The sequence below is a fragment of the Kogia breviceps genome, chromosome 14 (genome assembly GCF_026419965.1).
Source record: "Kogia breviceps isolate mKogBre1 chromosome 14, mKogBre1 haplotype 1, whole genome shotgun sequence".
NCBI lineage: Eukaryota > Metazoa > Chordata > Mammalia > Artiodactyla > Physeteridae > Kogia > Kogia breviceps.
Genome location: NC_081323.1, coordinates 30033694 through 30052552, shown reverse-complemented (window position 1 = coordinate 30052552; position 18859 = coordinate 30033694). Strand labels below are relative to the sequence as shown.

Here is an 18859-nt window from a genome sequence, read left to right as displayed (position 1 = left end):
ATTCCGGAGGTCTGAATATATCAATAAGTTTTTTACCTTAATCTTATTTTTTAAATTTTTTAATCATAGGAATCTGATATATTTTTAAAAATATTTGTTTATTTATTTGGCTGTGCCAGATCTTAGTTGTGGCACTTGGGATCTTTGTTGCTGCGTGTGGGATCTTTAGTTGTGGCATTCGGGGTCTAGTTCCCTGACCAGGGATCGAACCCAGGCCCCCTGCATTGGGAGCGTGCGGAGTCTTAGCCACTGGACCACCAGGGAAGTCCCTACCTTAATCTTTCAAAATGTTAGACTGTTAGGCTAGGTAAACCTAGAATGAGGATTTTCATAGTAAAATAGAAATATATTATCAATACCAAGGAATGAATTTTAACCAGTGTTTGAATTTTCTACATTTTTTTAAAAAGGCAGTTACAGATAGAATACAAGGACTATTATTGCCCAAGAGTAACTTGCCAGTACTTGTAGAGTGAAAAAAAAGTCGTTCTCATTTGTTTGGGTCTTTTAGGAAAAGCTGCTTTCATTCGCCAAATACTCTTGTATATTGTAAATTTGTTCTTTATTGTATCTACCAGAGGCGGCGGTGGGGAGATTCATAACTACAGTCCTAAAACTAATTTTTAGCTATTAATTTCAAGAAATTCTTGCCACCAATTTCATTTCCTTATTCCACTGAGTAAGGTCGTATCCTCTTTGTTGTTCATCTTTCTTCCCAATTCCGTTTCTTATCCAGAGACCAGTGATGATTTTAATGAAAATGGGAAGTGGAAGGTGAAAAAGAAGACACCTAGAGAATCTGGCATTTGAGAGCTTATTCTTGTAATATTTAAGCAATGGCTGTGATTTAATTAAGATAAAATGATCACTTCAGGTTTTTTTTTTTTTTTCTTTTCTTTCTTATAGGGAGAATTCAAGTTGGGACAGTAATATCTTTAAAACATTCAGGGAAGGAAGTTTGCTTGGGGCAAGTAATAGAGGCTGTCCCATTGGGGTCCAAGATAAAGTGCAATATTTATGTTATTACGAAGTTTATTTTTTCTTTTCTGAAATATATCTATATATAGATATAGATATACAGCATGTACTATGGGCTAACATGAAAATGTGTAATTACATTTGTTGTTTATTTTCTCTTTATATCTTATCAATTTTTGTTTGTTTGTTTTATAGAAAATACTGCAGTTTCTACCTGAACGAATTTTCTTTCGATGGCATTACCAGAGTATAGGTAAGAACAATTACAAAAATTTTAAGTAATATAGATTTCTTCCAATAGCATTTTCAGTATTGTTTTATATAATCAGCACCATCAAGATAGGTTACAGCAAGGAATATTAATGAGTGTGCCAATTAAAGCTGAGACAGTCCCACCTGGACTTCGGAGGGAAGTGCATCATCTGTCTCCTGTTCTAAAAGTGGTTCACAGACCAGCAGCCTCAACCTCACCTGAGAGCTTGTTAGAAAATGCAGAATCTCAGGCCCCAGCCAGGCCTCTTGAATTACAGCCTGCTTTTCCAACAAGAGTCCCAGGGGATTCCTGTGCACGTAAAGTTTATCTGGAGTATTTTACTTAAATAATTTTACATTTTTTTTCTTGCAAGAATATCTTGTTCTTCAGGCCTTTATCATGGACTCAGAATTATTTTGTTTGACCATTTTAGAATGTGGCAGCAAGAGGGAACTTGAAATAAAGCAGGTTACCGTGGCTACCCTTCTGTCCAGTTCTCGACATCTCACAGTTTACTCTCAATTTACTATTCACAGTACAACAAGAGTAATTTGTGGCATTGATTGTGAATTCTCCCTTATCTTTAAAGAGTGTCCGGTTTAGTCCTTCTGCCTTAGAGGACTCTGACATTTCCTATAACTTTTCTGCTTCACCAGGTGGTCATATTTGAGAAGAGCATGACCTTATAGTGGAATCTTAACTATTAGATCATTCATTCATTCAAATATTTATTGAGGGAGAGACTTTTGTGTGCAAAGTTCAGGGGCAAAAACAGAGCATCTCACCATGCTGTATTATGTAAGCTGAGTGCCTAATGGGGATTAGGTGAGAAAAAACGAGTGCAGTATGATCATTGCTGAACAAGAGGTGTAATGGGAGCAAAGAAGAAAAGTTGAATAATCCTATCCAGAGGGATTGAGGAAGCCTTTTGAAAGAGGGCATATCAATCTGAGCCTTGAAAGATGAGTGTGGGAAGGGCTTTCCAGGTGAGAGATCAATAGGAAAAAGATAGGGAACCTGAAAGAACATGGCACAGTCAGGGGATGTTCCAAAATTCAGGGCCCTAATCTTAATTTAGGATTATTTATGTGAAAACTGTAACGGATCTTTATATAAACTGAATTATTTAAAGTTGTATGTTATAAATGTTATAAATGTAAAGAAGGTAAATTATATACACTAAGCACACTATTGAACTGAATGAATAAATCGTTATCTTAAGATCGTGCCTTGGTCTTTCAAGTTTTCAAACACACAAAGTTTTTCTTTAAATTTTAGAGTTGTTGATAGCCTTTCTGTTTAACTGATGCTTTGACCTTCTGTATTTAAATTAAGGTAAAAATAAAAAAAAATTAAACATTAAGTATAAGTTAGAGCGACATCATGGGGATTTGTGATGCTCTGCAGTACAGCAGGAGTGGATGACAGTGAAAAATACCTTCATGCAGTGTTTATCTGTGCTCCCTGTAATCCTTCAATGTTGTTTATGTCGTCTATGTGAAAACCACGCTCATTTTCTTCAGATAATACTTTACAATGTCTGAAGACTAGTAGGCTCCCCTCAGCATGAATGAACTTACTAGAACTATGTGTGGAAATTAACTTGCCACTTGTGTTGTGAAACTTTAGGTACCCAGTAGGCAGTGTGTAGTATTACTTCAACTCTGCCCAGGACCTCGTGGGCTGGTTACAATTGCTGGTACAAGTAGCGTTGGTACCCAGTTTAAGAGTATCTTTCTGAGAACAGTGACTTCTGGCTTGGGGGACTGCAGAGCGCCAGGTCTCCTGAGCCCCTGGGCGAGCAGGTGTTGTCTTTGTCCGTTGTGTAGAATAAGATGGCTCTGTAACTCAGTCAGAATGCGTCATGTCTCAGGACGTTTACGTATGAGCATTTGTGTATCAAGTCATCCTTATTATTGACACTTGTATACTTAATGCTTGAATCAAACAGCCTCTTTTCAGATAAGTAAATTTTTGCACGATTTATCGAAGTGGGTAGAAGTTGGTGTTGCGACGGGCCCACATCCCTTTTCTGATGCTCTTCAGGCTAGATGTTGGTTGAATCAGAGTTTCTCAGATTTCAGAATGGCATTGTGGTGCGTGGGTGTATAACGACCATCGAGTCAACATTAGTGTCTGTAAGTAACCCGCAGGGGCCTGGGCAGCACCCTGTAACCCAGAGTGTCAGGATTTCTGTAGCCTGAGGTGGAAGTACTCATCATTGTGAGATAACTACACCCCAAATAGCCTCAGGCTAGCCCGCTGTTGCCACCGCATGAGTTCAGGTCACGTCAGGTCTTGTCCACTAAAGAATTACACAGAAAGGGAAAAACAAATATCGAATATAATGCATATATGTGGAATCTAAAAAAATGGTATAAATGATCTTATTTGCAAAGCAGAAATAGAGACACAGACATAGAGAACAAACGTATGGATACCAAGGGGGTAAGAGGGGGGTGGGATGAATTGGGAGATGGGGATTGATATATATACACTATTGATACTATGTATAAAATCGATATCTAATGAGAACCTACTGTGCCCCACTGCACAGGGAACTCTACTCAGTGCTCTGTGGTGATCTAAATGGGAAGGAAATCCAAAAAAGAAGGGATATATGTATTCGTGGAGCTGATCCACTTTGCTGTACGGTGGAAACTAACACAACATTGTAAAGCAACTATACTCCAATAAAAAAAAAAGAAAATGTAAAAACAAGAGTTACACAGAAAAGTTTGTTTTCATAGCTTTTTGGATTTTGAAATCACCAATAAGCGACTGGATTTGTAATTCTATGCATTTTTTTTTAATACCTCAGCTGTACCTCTTGCATTCTTCCCAGTTTGTTTGGACCTGTTAAAACTGTTGCTATTTGTCACTCAAGGTCTTGACCAAGTTCGTTCCAAAAAGTAAGAAACTGTAGGGAAATACCAGATTTCAAAGGGAAGGAATGTGCCTTGGATCGCTCCTTAGCACTGGCGTCTTGACGTGTGCAAAACCTCCGGAGTCAGGGCAGGAGGCTTTTCCCAGCGCCTGACAGTTTAGGGACCTAAGCTCCCTTACTGCAGATTTTAACATTCTGTATAGATATCTGGTATTCCTTACCTAATAGGAAGAACACTGCTGTGTAAACCTCTTAATTAAATGTTAATTGGGCCTGGTAGGGGCCAAGGTACTCTGAAATATTGGGTTAGCACCTTGGAGTTTGGTTTTCACACCACTGACACAGCACGCTTCCTGCCCCACAGTACAAATGACAATGTTACTAGGCACAGAAGCCAAAAATATGAGCAACTCCCATATCTGCAAGTCTTAGAAGCTCTCAGACCCATCGATAGCCACATTTTACCCTGAGAAGGAAGGAGATAATTTGAAACATCAATTGCCACAGTGTTTGAAGTCGGCTTCTTATCTTGTCATCATGTTTTGTCTGTAGCAAAGAGAGACATTCTATTTCTCTTAAGTGTTTTTAGAGGGAAAAAATAGTCTGTAAGGTTTTTAAGGCTGGCTCCTTGCTGTAAATCTGTGAACAAGGAACATATTTGAACTCTAAGGCTTGCAGTGTGAAATGAACACTGGCTCATTATTCTGAGCATCTGGAGATACTGATTCAAGTGATGTTTGGAGAGTAAAAGAGATTAGGGAAGTGGCTGACACAACACTTACGAACTCTGTGATATATGCTGACCCGTTACTCAACTATTTGCAAATTTCCATTACTAATTACAAATGGAAAAAAATTTGTTTATTAGATTTTTCTTGAAGTCCATTTTAGACCAGTAGTAGATCATGGTGGGTAAACATGGCTGCTTGAAGCCTTATCTGAGAGTAATACTAAGAACTGACAGGGAGTGAGATGATGACAAAGAATGGCACAGCAGCAAACCAGGGATATTTGGTGCAAGGGCAGGCTGTGGCACCCCTTCGTGTGCCCATGTGTCTTAGTACAGGAGTCAAGTTATACGTGTGTTTGCTTTAAGAAGGTTTACTACTCCCGAGCTTCTGTAAAGAAGATTTTGTGTCCCATTCAGTGTATAGTGCTGCGTCTGCACTCAGTAAATGTTTGCCGAGTGGATGAAAGTATATATTTTGTATTAGAGATGTTTTATATTAAAAATGTTAATAAAATAAATAACCTTTGGGCTTAAAGGATCAGGCTCAATTAATGAAAGTTCACACATGTACAAAACTTCATACATGGTTTCTGTATATGAGTCACTGAATCTAGTTTGTTCAACTAGGTTTTTCTTATACATAGTATAAAAACGAGGTGCATAACTAAACTGAAAATATGTTTATGGCTTCTAAAGAGTATCCTTGCATTGGGTATACCCTGGGCTACCCAGTGGGCTCACATTGCCTGGGATGTGAACACACTCTCTGAGGCTCATTTCTCATAGTTTCTGCTGCTCACTCTTCGGGAGTCTGTCTGACAGCCCTCCCAGGGCCCCTCCCCATCAGCCCACTCTTTCCGAGGGAGTGGGGGCGCCCCAGGCACTTCACACCAGGACTCCCTCAGGGTGCATTGCAGCCAGGCTGGGCTAAGTCCAGGGCCCTGTGTGTCTCATGCCCACCGAGGGCTGGCTGGGCCTGATGCCCTGTCAGCTCACTTGGTGTCCTCTCAGCATCCTGTCTCGCATGCTTCCCCTATCACTGCTCTGCGTTTCTTCCCCTCCTTCGCCTTTGTGCTCTGCCCTCTGGAAGCCCTCTTCTTGGGTTAAGCGACAGTCCTACACTCGGCCTTTTGCTTCCACCTCCTTGGCTGCAGAAACCTGGGTTTTCTCTGATGCTTTTCTGTCTCCCTCAGGGGTATGGGGGTGAGACCACGGTCTTTTTTCCTTCGAGGCCCATTCCAGACCTCATCCACCATCACCTCTACGGAAACCTCTCTCCCTTGACGATGCTGCCTTCTTCCCGTTGTTGTTGCCATGTCCTCTGATCTTCTGCTCGTTTGCTTTTCTTTTTTAATGGCTTTACTCTCTCCCAGTCCTTTGCCTTCATGGCAGCCATAGCTGCCCATCAGTGCCTTGACCCCCTCGCCTTCTGTGGCTTCCTGACTTCTTTTCCAGCCCTTGTCATGATGCAGATTTCTGTCTGACCACAATCTCCATCCCTGATCTTTCACTGTCATTTCCAGGCTACCTGCTCTGTTTTTCCTTTTTTTTAAATACAGCTTTTTAAAAGTATAATTGATATAAAACAAATTGTACATGTTTAAAATATACATTTTCATAACTTTAAGCGTAGGTATACACCTGTGCAGCCGTTGCTGCAATCAAGATAATGAACACAGCCATCACTCCCAAAAGTTTCCTCCTGCCCCATTCCACCCTTCCCCAGCTCACCCCCCAGTCCCCAGGCAACCACTGATCTGCTTTTTGTCCTTATAGTTTGATTTTTTTAGAGTCTTATAGAAATAGAATCATACAGTGTACTCTTTTTTGTTTGGCTTCTTTCACTCGATATAATTATTTTGAGAGTCGTCTGTGTTGGTGCATATATTAATAGTTCATTCCTTTTTATTTCTAAGTTGTACAGTAGTCCATTGAATGGATATACCATAGTTTTTTTTATCCATTCATTTGATGATGGGCCTTTGGGTTGTTTCTAGTATGTGACTACAAATAAAGCTACTGTAAACATTTTTGTACAAGTCTTTGTGTGTGGACATGTGCTTTCCAGTCTCTTGAGAATGGAATGGCTGAATCAAATAAAGACAATATGTTTAACTGCCAGACTATTTTCCCAAGTGGTTGTACCATTTTACATTCCTGCCAGCAGTGTGAGAGTTCCGATTACTCCACATTCTTATCAACACTTAGTCTTATCAGTCTTTTAATTTTAGCGGTAGTGGTATCTCATTGTGGTTGTAATTTGCATTTCTCTAACGACTAATGATTTGAGCATCTTTTCATGTGCTATTTGCCACCTGTATGTCTTTGGTGAAGTGTATCTTTGAATCTATTGCCTATTTTTCAATTGAGGGTTTCCCCCCCCAATACTGAATTTTAAGAATTCTTCACATATTCTAGTTATAAGTGTTTTAATCAAATATATGATTTGAAAGTACTGTCTTCCCGTCTCTGGCTATCTTTTCACTTCTTTAATAGTGTCCTTCAAAGAGTAGAAGTTTTTACTTTTGATGAAATCCAATTTATCAATTTTGCTTTTATGGATTGTGCTTTTGGTGTCATGTCTAAGGAATCTTTGCCTAACCCAAGATCACAAAGATCTTCTCCTGTGTTTCCTTCTAGATCTTCTCCTGTGTTTCCTTCTAGAAGTTTTATAGTTATATATTTTCACATTTAGGCCCTTGATTCATTTTGAGATAATCATTGTTAATTTCAGCTTCCTCCAGTAAACTGCTGCTCCCTTGTGCTTAGATGTTGTAGTGCCAGAAAGTCCTGTGCTTCTGCCCCACTGGCACTTTCAGCAGAGCTTGTGCACCAGCACCCATGTGGCATTTCTCCATGTTCTTGCCCCTTCTCTGATGTCATACTGCCATTGCTTATTAATTGGTTTGAGGCATGATGCATACACAGAGGGAGGTTTTTTTTAAATTAAAAATAAAAAAGAATTTTATAATGTTAAAGTTAGATTTGACACCTCTTTGTGAAATTGTGGCCTTCAAAATATCTTTTAAATATCTTGAAAAGATTGCCACTTTATCAGGAGAAATCTTCAAGCATTGCAATTCTTATCAGTGAGATAAACAAAGAAGTAGACTTTGAAAACATTGATTAATTTGCTTCCATTAAAACCAGGAAAGTAAAATTATAATACATTCTGTGTTATAGATATTTAAGCTTGTGTTATTTTTCATAATACTTTTTCAGTTTTCAATATTGAGCTTTTTGATTTTTCAGTATTTTTCAACTACTTTACTGTACTCATTCATTTATTCTTTTTTCACATGAGTCAATATAGTGGCAATCAGTAGGGTTGAAGAGGCACATAAAAGAGATGGAGGTGGGTATAATCACAGTTTGGTTGAGGAGTTTAAAAATCTAAACAGGAATGATATACAGAGAGAAACTTTTTGAAATTAAAATGAAACGGTTTTCATAATGGTAAAGTAAAAGTAGAAATATCTTTGTAAACTTAGGGTCTTTAAGAAATACCTAATGTGGCCAGGGAAGGCTCTCAGGTACTCATCACCAATTCTCATGTTGAAACCCTCTGACGTGTGCCTGCACTGCACACATTTTTCTTTATAATGTTGATCTCATTTAAAAAGAGGTCCTTAGAGAATAGCTGTTGCTCTGTCTTTCGTGGGGAATGTGATTCGCATGTACCAGACACTGTTCTAAGCAAGTATATAAACTCATTTAAACCTCATTACAGTGCTCTCTGGTAGGCACTGTTATTATCCCATTTTACAGATGAGAAAACTCAGGCATGGTGAAAGTAAGTAAGTGACCCAGGTTACACAGTAAGCACAGAACCTAGATTTGAACCCTAGCAGTCTGGCTCCTGAATCTGGCTTGCAACTGCTAAGCTGCACTGCCTCACACATCTGAGAGTTTCTGAATACAGCAGGATGGAATAGATCAAATATATGTATTAGTTTTCTATTGCTGCTGTAACGAATTAACAGAATCATTTCAAAAAATAGGGTACTGTTGACAGATATGGGGCATAGATTCTATATGTCTCTTTGTAAAGTCTGTCCTTTTCCTATGTATTTTCTCCTCCCTGTGTAGGGAAGTGTGGATATAGGCAACTATGGGTAGGCTGAGAGTTTAAAATAAAAATGTTGAGCCCATTTCAAGAAGGGGAAGGAAGGACTGACAACCCCACCGTGGTCACACACAATGAGCAGGAGAAAGTGTTTCTGAGAATGTGTTGCAAGGTGATGGATTTGCCGGATGTCTGGGAAGAGAGCTGTGTGTGCAGACTTTATCCCAAGTCTCCCGGGAGATGAGGTTCTGCTGGCTCTGCCAAGCCTCGGGAGGTCCTCAATGGGCATCAAGGAGCAAATACTAAGCTGAGGCAGAGTGGACTTGGTCCAAGAATGGATGAACAGGGAGGCGAGGGACGAGGACCAGGTGGAGGACAGGTGTGGGATAAGTAGTCCCGTGAGCACAGGCACTCAGGGCTCGGCTGTGAGAGGGCCCAGCCTAGTCAATGCTGACTCTGGACCCCAAATCACTGGACGTACTTTGGTGACAGATGTGGAGGGAAGTGGGCGTTTTAACTTCCTACTTCATCACAAACCATTGGTAATTCAGTGCTGCAACCTAGTCACAACGATGGTGAGTTCCCACCGAGCCCAGCATTAGGTGTTATTAACAGTACAGCAGATAACTGTACAAGGTTCCTTCAGAAAGCCAATGATTTCATTCCAGGTAATGAATTCCTAAAGTGTATGCATTTAACCGACATACGTGTATCTGTCCACATAGATACAACCTGTAGCAGTTGTCGAGGCACTGGCTCTATTTCTTCAAAATATGTTGGTGGTGTAAAGTGACTTGATATCCAGTTTTAAAATATTGCACCAAACTTTCCATCAGGAAATCTAAATAATTTTTTTTCTCAAAAAAATTGGGAAAAAAAGTTCTGTCGCTTAAGACTTCCAATTTATTTTTATTTTAAACGATTACTTCCTTTTTGAGGTTGAGATCTCATTTAGGGACTACATGTGATATTGAGGTGTGGTTGCCAAGCCATCTCCATGCTAAAGGCATGAACACATCTAGCGAGTAATAGGTACTATGTCTCCGTCCTCATGAGGGAGACTTCTCCCCCAAGTGGGCTGCAGCACCAGCTGGTGTAGTTCTGAGGAAACCTTGAATTCCTCTCCTCAACAGTGACCGAAGTGCTCTGCTAGATGATTTATTGATGGACAGAACCCATAAATGTGGTTGTCATTGCAAAGAGAGAGACATGCTGTCCTGAATATTTGCAAAATGGTCTTGTAAAAATGTTTTGTGAGTGGTAGTCTTATATTATGTTTTCCTTTAGAGATTTAAAGAAATCATTCATTTTGTGCCTGACAGAGGCATTTGCACATAATCCACTGTGGGCATTTGGGTTACCTTAATATCAATCACTTTGACTCTTTTAAAAGAATTTTGAAGAGGTTCATACTTAAAGTATTTTTATCCTAACAACATCTCTCCTTCTGTGACATTGCTTTGCTTCTGAAGGTCAGCCTTCTTCCTTTTATTTTTTAAAAATGATATCTTTTGTCAGAAGTACATTTTTTCTTTCTAAAACTAATTTTTAAAAAAAGGTCTTAGGGGGCTTCCCTGGTGGCGCAGTGGTTGAGTCTGCCTGCCGATGCAGGGGACACGGGTTCGTGCCCCGGTCCGGGAATATCCCACATGCTGTGGAGCGGCTGGGCCCGTGAGCCATGGCCGCTGAGCCTGCGGGTCTGGAGCCTGTGCTCTGCAACGGGAGAGGCTCGCGTACTGACAAAAAAAAAAAAAAAAAAAAAAAAAGGTCTTAGATATGCATTCACATACTCCATTTATAATTCATTGTTTTAAACTTTCAGGCTCAACGTTAAAGAAGCTTCTACACACTGGAAATTCTATTAAGGTATTTATTTTAGATGGAAGTGTAATGGCTTTTTTCATTACTCTTAAACTTATTCATGCCATAAAATGACAAAATTAGGCCATTTTGAAAAAAATATCTTTAAAAGCCATTTAACTTAATTTTTATTTTAATTGAGAAATGATATGACAATATTGTTAGAGTTTTTATACTTACATCATAATTTATTGTGCTAGACATTTGAAACATTATTAGGAGAAAGTGGCTTGGCATTCAGAGTTTGGAATCCTGCGTTCTAATTTCATTTCTGCCGTGTGCAGCCAGGGAACCACTGGCGAGGTGCTGACTGCTTCAGCTTTATCATCAGAAAAGAGAAGTTGAACCAGATCCTCCCTAAGCTTCAGAGCTAATGAGCCTGATTCTGTTCACCCCAGTAATCTTGTTAAAAATTATAGTTGCCTCTCAATTATTTTTTTGCTATTTTTGAGAATGCTTGTGGTGAAAAAGAGCAGCAGAGGCTTACTCTTGAATGTTTATTTGCAGCAGATTGATCTTGTAATTTAGGTTAAAATTGGCTTATTTTAAAATGAATGTGCCTTTATAAAAGTATACCATTTGATGCTGGAATAAGATGACCCTAAAACATAAGTGGCAAAAGAAGCCAGCCTGGGATGTATGTTTTATGGAAGATAATTCACTTCATAGCTATTTAATTTATGTGTGTGCCTTTAATAAGCTAATACATTTTTGGTTTTATATCAGTTTAAACAATCCTAGCCACTCAAACTGGTTAGGTTCACTCTCTCTTACCTGTTGGAAAAAAAGAGATGAGCTGTCCCTAGTTTCATGATTGTTCCATATTTTGTCCCTCCTATTTTATTTAGTGGTCTTATAGCTAAAACTTACCAGCTTGTTATCTGCTGTTTATTATTGGACTTATTTATATTTAATTATCTTAATGCAGTTAACATAAAAAATTGGAGGTTTGTGATCGAAGTATGTAGAAAATTTTCTCTTGTTAAATTTGATATAATTTGGTTAGATATACATAGAGCCCTGTCATTTTTTGTTGGGTGCTGAATAGCATTATGTATTCAGCATCGTCACCACTCATCTTACCTGCTGGGCAGGTGTGAGTGGCTGAGCAGAGCAGAGCAGTGCTGAGTCCAGGGCATGTCTGGAAGGGTGTCATGGGATCAGTGTTGATGGGGTATCTGTCTTGGTGTATTTGACTTCTCTGGGGGGTCAGCCAAGCTTTTCTCTCTCCCTCTCTCCCCCTCTCTCCCTCCCTCCCTCCCTCCCTCCCTTCCTGTCTCTCCTCCTCCTCTTACCTCTTCTGCAGAGCCTGGGGCTTGGCTTGAACACTTGCTGTGGAGGAATCAGCACCACTTTGGTGTCACTGAAGGGAGATCAGGCAGCCCCTCAGTTGCCTGTATTTGGAGCTCACTACATCTTTCAGCTGCGTCTGACATTTTTTTCATCTCCTTTGCTTATTTAACCTCTTTTATTGACATCATCTTCCCAGCCATTTAGGAATACACAAATGGAGTTACCTGTGTTTATGAATTCTAGGAATGGGAAGTTGAAAGTAAGTGCAGAGGAGGAAAAAGGGCACATCTGCCTATATTGATATTTTCTACTGGTGATGCCAACGATTTGGAGCATGGCAAAGGGTAGGAGAGAATAGAGTAGGGACACAGACAGGGGAGCCAGGTCTTCAGGGTCCTATTCAGCTCTAAGTGTTCTGATTTTCAAGAACATCATACATGTGCATAATGTAGTGACATGACAAAAATTCTATCCAAAGCACAGTGTAAGTTTGGAGGATGATTCTCTTTGCATTGTTTTCATGAGTATTCACGTGTTGATGGTATGGGTGCTGTTGCCATAAAGAATGAAATACTGCTAATAGGAAATGCTTAGGTAGCACTTATGTGAGCTGGGCAGTTCTAACTCACTCACCCCATATCAGCACTTTGTGGTGAACTCTGTTATCATCCCTGTTTTACAGATGGGGGCGCCGAGGCACAGAGGAGTTAAGTGGTCCTCCACGGCTCACAGCTAAAGCTAGAAAGTGGCTGAGGCTGCACTGGAGCTCAGGCACTCTGCCCCTCGTGCTGGGTTGCATTGCCCTTGCTTTCTGGTCACTAAGGGAAGGACTTGGTGCAGGACTTCAGTAATGCTTTTAGCTTCTAGTTTATTTTCCCCCAGAACCAATGCTACATTGCAGTGCATTTCTACAAATACATGTATGTATTTACTTTTGTTGCCTTTGATATTGTTTTTAGATAAGATGTGAAGGAATCAGGCTGTTTCTCCTGTGGCTTCAAGCACTTCAGACAAACTGTGCAGAAGAGCAGGTGCTGATCTTTGCTTGCCTGGTGCCCGGTTTCCCAGCCATCATGTCATCCAGGGGGCCCTGTACACTGGAGACACTCATCAATCCTGGCCCCAGCGCAGCTGACGGTGAGCGATGGTGGCACATCTTATAGGTGGAAACAACTCTCCAAGTTGCATTGAGGAATTCCTTGGTCTGTCCTTTTCCTGAATAGAAACCTTGGTTTCATAGATGGGTAGTCGTGTTTCGTACTCACAGTAGATTCTTACAAACATTTGAACTGACAGAGTTGGAGCCTGTTTTATATGAAATGATGACAGGAGAAATTTACTGGAGTGGTGGAAACAGGAACGGAAGGGAGGGGACGGCTGTTGGCAGGAGCAGAGACGCATGGTACATCCGGAGTGAGTGCTTTTGTTGCTGTTAATGAGATTTAAATCCTCCTCGCAAACTGCTGCCTGTTGCCCTCATCGTGATTGTTCTATAAGTGGGCGTTCATCTGCTCCCCCAGGCTCTTTGTTGCCAGCTGTGTATTTTCATGCAGGCTTCATGGAAAGACAGTGGTGGCCTCACCGGACTGTTAATGCCAGCCGTTTGTGCCCAGTGAGTTTTCAAGGAACTTGCCCGTTAGGGCCACTGATTTATTACTGCCTATCACTTTATTACGCAGTGACAGGCATTTGATCTTGGGCTGGCCAGAGCAGAATGTGAAAGGGAAAAGAATGGTCCAGTGAGGGAGGTGGCTTCATGGACACCTGTCCCCTGTGTCAGATGGGCCTGGCCTGAAGTGTGAGCAGTTCCAGTGGTTGGTACATATATTTTATTTTATTTTTTTAGAAATTTTTATTGGAGTGTAGTTGATTTACAATGTTGTGCTAGTTTCTGCTGTACAGCAAAGTGAGGTACATGTATTTTAATAGAGGCCATTTTTCAAAGCCCTGTTTGAAGTGTCACTTTGGTGAAAGAGGTTTCCTTATTTTCCACTCTGCAGCAAAGATATATCCAGAAGAAATCACGCCACTCCTGCCAGCCATATCAGGGGAAAAGATCACTGAGGACCAAACATGCTTTTTTCTTCAAATACTGTTGAAATATATGGTTACTCAGGTATGAGCAAAATCGTGGATAATTCAGTGATGGTTGTATTCTCAGTAGGAAAGAGAAAACATTGCTTCTTTTCTTCCTCTTTGTTCATATTTTATATTTTTGCTTTTTCTTTGAGGTGATTTTATTTGGTGTTTCACTAAACTTAGAATGCGTGCCAGGATACTTCAGCAGAGACCAGGCCTACATACTAGTATGTGTGTGTGTATGTGTGTGAAAAGGATGCAATTCCGTCCTCCATGTATCTCCTTTACTTTCATGTGGTTTCATATTATTCACACAGAACACTTCACTTATGACACTTCTGCTCACCAAACGTGTGGGATTTGAATCACCTAGTAATTCTCTGCGACGGTAGCCGGGTGTCTTACAATTTAACTCACTTCCGACACTCTGTCCCTGGAGGTGGCCTCAGGTCTCACAGGAAGGAACTCAGTCCTCTCATGTGCCCCCACCCCCTCAGATGCCAGCCGCAGGGAGTTGGTCCCCAGGTTGCCCATGACTTCTGTCCAATCTGCCTACAAATCAGAGGTTCACATGACTCACTCCTCAGGTTCAGTTCATTTTCTGAGTGGCTCACAGAACTCCAGGAAACACTGATTTACATTTACCAGCTTATGAAAGGATATGATAAAGGACACGGATGAACAACCGGATGAAGACACACACAGGGTGAGATCTGGGGGCGTCCTGGGCGCAGGGGCCTCTGTCCCTGTGGATGGGGGTGCGTCCCCCTCCTGGAGTGTCCATGTGTTCAGCCTGGACACTCCCTGAAATCCAGGCTGTTGGGATTTTTCTGGCAGCTTCTTAACGGGGACATGATCAATGATTAACTCCATTTCCAGCCCCCCTCCCGCTTCTGGAACAATGGGCCAGGGCGCGGGGAGAGGTTGAAAATTCCAAGCTTCAGACCGAGGCTTGTCCTCCTGGTGACCAGCCCCGTCCAGGAGCCCGTTCAGAGTTGCCTAGAGCTCTTGTCACTTAGAAGTGACCAGGGTGATAGGGCCTCTGTGCCAGGAGCCAGGGGCAGAGACCAGTATAGGTATTTCTGTTATCTCAGAGTATCTGACGATTTTTGTCTGTTTGCTCCTTTCCTGCCCCTGTTCTCTGTGCTGGTGAGACGGGATGGGGGAGGAGCAAGCCCGAGGCTGACCGGGCGGGTCCAGAATGATTGGGCAGAGTGGGCAGGGGTCCTGAAGGAAACCCGTGGGATGATCTCATCCTGCCATCAGCACGGCCTGCGGCCTGCTTTATGGTGCGCGATCCTTTCTCTGAAATTTACCAGCTGAATACAGAACTAAACTAGGGGATTTATGTCTCTTGGTCTGTATTTCTGAACAGTGATGAGGTTTGGAAAAAGCTACTGCTTCTTTTCTCTCAGCGAACACGTCCCTGGTCCCTGAGCTCCTCTGGGGTATCGTCCAGGCTCTGTCCTTCCCGTCACAACCTGGTTTGTTGATGTGTAATCTCTGCCATGTCCGCTTCCTCACCCAGTGCGCCTTTGACACCCGCTGTCGCCTGCCTCTGCCCCGTCACCGCGAAATCAGGGGCCCAGGATGCACAGGGTTCTAGTGTCAGGTCCAGAGAAGGACGCTTGAGTGTTTGTCGTCCTTGATCTTCTGGGTGATTCCAGGGGACCCCCTTCTTTGTCAGGGTCTCTCCTCCTGTGATGCTTCCGCCGGCTTCCCCTTGCATCCTTTCCACCTTTCTCTAGGAGACTGTGTTTCTCGCTGCCCTTTCTGCCCACCGTGTCCTGCGGGGTGACCTTGTGTGCTCTCCTCTCCCCGATTCCTTTAGCAGCACCGCAGGCACAAGACTCCCACATCCTGAGCACCTGGCCTGGGTTCTGTCGCCATCGGGGAGCCCCATGTCCTAGCTGTGCGGCCCCTCCTGCACGCCTCTCAGCCCCATTTCCATCCATCCCAGGAGAGCAGCAGAGTAGCCAGAACCCGGATGTGCTGGGGGGCTTGGGTTTCATTCTAGACATGTGACCTCGGATGAGTCCTGTAGCCCCTGGGACCCCATCAGAGGAAGGATTGGTAGAGGGTGGAGGTGACCCCCCTCCACTGTGTGCAGGATTGTGTGTGTGTGTCTGCCTGCCCCCTCCCACCCTCGGCCTGTTGGGTGGGTGGGTCCTCGGAGCAGAGCTTCTCCCTTGCCTCACCCTGAGGGACTTCTGACAGGTGGGAGACGTGGGCCCCTCTGCCCTAGGTTGGCCACGGCCCCTCCTCCCTGGACCACAGGTGCCCTGGGGGGACCGAGTCAGGAAGGTGTCAGGAAGCTCTGCTCTAGAGTGCGCTGTGGTCTCACAAGCGTGATGGCCACTGGCAGGTATTCTCTAAGGGCCCGTTCACGCCACGTTTCTCTCAGTCGTGGGAGGACCCCACCCCCACCCCGTCACCATCTGGGCTCCTGGCCTTTGTGGGCCTCTCCCTGTGGGGGAGCTATTTGCAGTGCTCCCACTGGGGGATGCTGCGCTGGTTATTTGAGGGGAAAACAGTGTCTCGACACTGTGAAAGGGTTAAACTTAATCTGTAGCTGGGCTGGCAGGCCAGGTTTACCCCAGCCTGTGGATTGCTCTTTTTTTTAATTGAAATACAGTTGCTTTACAATACTGTGTTAGTTTCAGGTATACAGCAAAGTGATTCAGTTATACATGTAGCCTATGGATTTGCTTTTCATGCCCTTTCCAAGATTCTATAGCTTTGCATTTTGATAATGATTTTGCATGTAGGTAACATTGGATAAAATTCTTGCAAGGGATTGTTTCCTTAATTCTTGTTTATTGTAAATGGCCTTTTTTGAATTAAAAAAAAAACACCTGATTACTTCTGACAGAACATTTTAAGGGCACAAAGAACATTAAGTCATTACAGAGAACATGTAGAAAAAAATATGGGCATGATGCAGTAGGACAAGTTTAAAAAGATATGGTATCATTGTTTTTTTTTCTTGACTATCCGGTAAAAATGCTGTTTTTAACCTAGTTACTGTGTTGTTTTGAAGTATTCCTTGTCATCTTTTGAGTTTTAAGATGTTATTACATAATTGTCACTGCTATTTCTCACGTTTTTTATTTAGGATAGGGATTTTAATAACGTAGCAGTATTTCAGTTGAGTATTCATTCACCTGAAATGTAACCATATATATTTTTTTCCCATGTGTTATCTGAAGGCCGCAAGCTTGGAGTGGAAGCACAAGGAAAATCAAGAGACTGGTTTTAAATTTCTTTTTACATTGTTTAGAAAGTATTACCTTCCTCATTTGTTTCCATCATTTACCAAGTTAACGAACATCTACAAGCCTGTGCTTGGTAAGTACTGAGTGGGCTGTGTGTCCCGCCTCTTCCAAAGTGGCCTTTGATTATTTTTAAATAAAATAATCATTCTTTCTCATGTTTAATGGTAACTTTGTTGTAAGAAGTTTACAGTTTCCTAATGAATGATTTTAACTATTTGTACAAACTAAGATTTACCTCAGTTCATAGCAATAAAGGGAATCTGTGGCTCCTGTACTTAGAAGTAATTTGATATGTATCGTGGTATTTTTGGTGTAATTACATTTAATAAATTTTTTAATGTAAAAAAAGCCTGAATTTCCTGAAGTATACTCTTACGGGTGGTGGGGTGTGGAGACCCCAGACCTTGCCCAGGGATGAGGCCAGCACAGGCCACAGAGCTGCCCTCAGTATGGCTTTTTTTTAGCACTGGATCCTTCATCCAGCAGGTGCGACTCACAGCTTCTAACGGAGGGACAGATGTTTGGGTGACTGGGGAACCGAGGGACAGTGAGCCCCCGAGAGATAGGAAACGTAAGGGGATATCTAATTTAGCTTCCAGGGTTTTCCTTCTATAAGAGGTGAGGACGCATAGGACAGAAGCATCCCTTGCAGTGGTGGCGGAGGGAGTGGGGTGGTGGACAAATCTTTCTCTCCCTATTATTTTAAAATGAGTGAAAATAGTTCAAATAAATGACCAAGAACAGTTTTGGAAGAGAAAAGGTCACAACAGCCGTTAACGCATCTGGGGAGTGTGGACAGCTAATTCAGTTATCTTTGGGTGTCTGTGTGTTCACCCACACACCTGGGCAAGGAGAAGCAGCTAAAGCTCGGCTCACTTGGAAAGTGGTAGAAGTGCTGACTTTTAGTGGTACCAGGGTATGTATTTTGTTAGCTATATATTTATGGGTACTTTTTTCAAAAATTGTTTCTGATTTTATAAGTCCTCCATTTCATTGTAGAAAACATGGTGTATTGTTACTATCCTTAGATTAAAAGGGATTTGCTGAGATCTTTTCTGCCGCAGGTATTTCAGTAAGAGAGTTGAACTTACAGCAAATGGTATCTCAGATTCAATACCATATCATTTTCATATTAATTATGGTATTTAAAGAATGAGAAGTGGACTTCTTATTAATTCTTTGGAAATGGCGGTGTCTGATATCTCCAAGATGAAACATGACTGTCTGAATTCTTTTAGACATAAAGTAGATTATACTAATTCTATGTCTCTGGATGCATCTAAAGGGAAAAGGATATAAAACTAAAGATTAGTAGATTTGATCAGTGTAACGTTAGATGATAAAATACCTAATGCAATAAAAAATGTCTATATATGCTTTTATGTCTATTCTAGTCATAAAATTAAATTAGTTACATGTGAAAAGATTTTCACTATTA

The 18859-nt window shown here is 41.7% G+C and overlaps 1 protein-coding gene across 13 annotated transcripts in view; it reads left to right on the top strand.

The window, feature by feature from the left end:
- RALGAPA2 (Ral GTPase activating protein catalytic subunit alpha 2) overlaps positions 1-18859 on the top strand; it is a 285244-nt gene that overhangs the window by 46636 nt on the left and 219749 nt on the right. For 12 of the 13 annotated variants that reach the window (XM_067013805.1, XM_067013802.1, XM_059038836.2 and 9 more), the window contains 5 exons: positions 1174-1231; positions 10737-10780; positions 13027-13204; positions 14068-14183; positions 17356-17494. In XM_067013805.1, the coding sequence (XP_066869906.1) occupies positions 1174-1231; positions 10737-10780; positions 13027-13204; positions 14068-14183; positions 17356-17494 (535 nt within the window). The remainder of the gene's footprint in view (positions 1-1173; positions 1232-10736; positions 10781-13026; positions 13205-14067; positions 14184-17355; positions 17495-18859) is intronic. The other variant, XM_067013808.1, reaches the window with a different exon arrangement.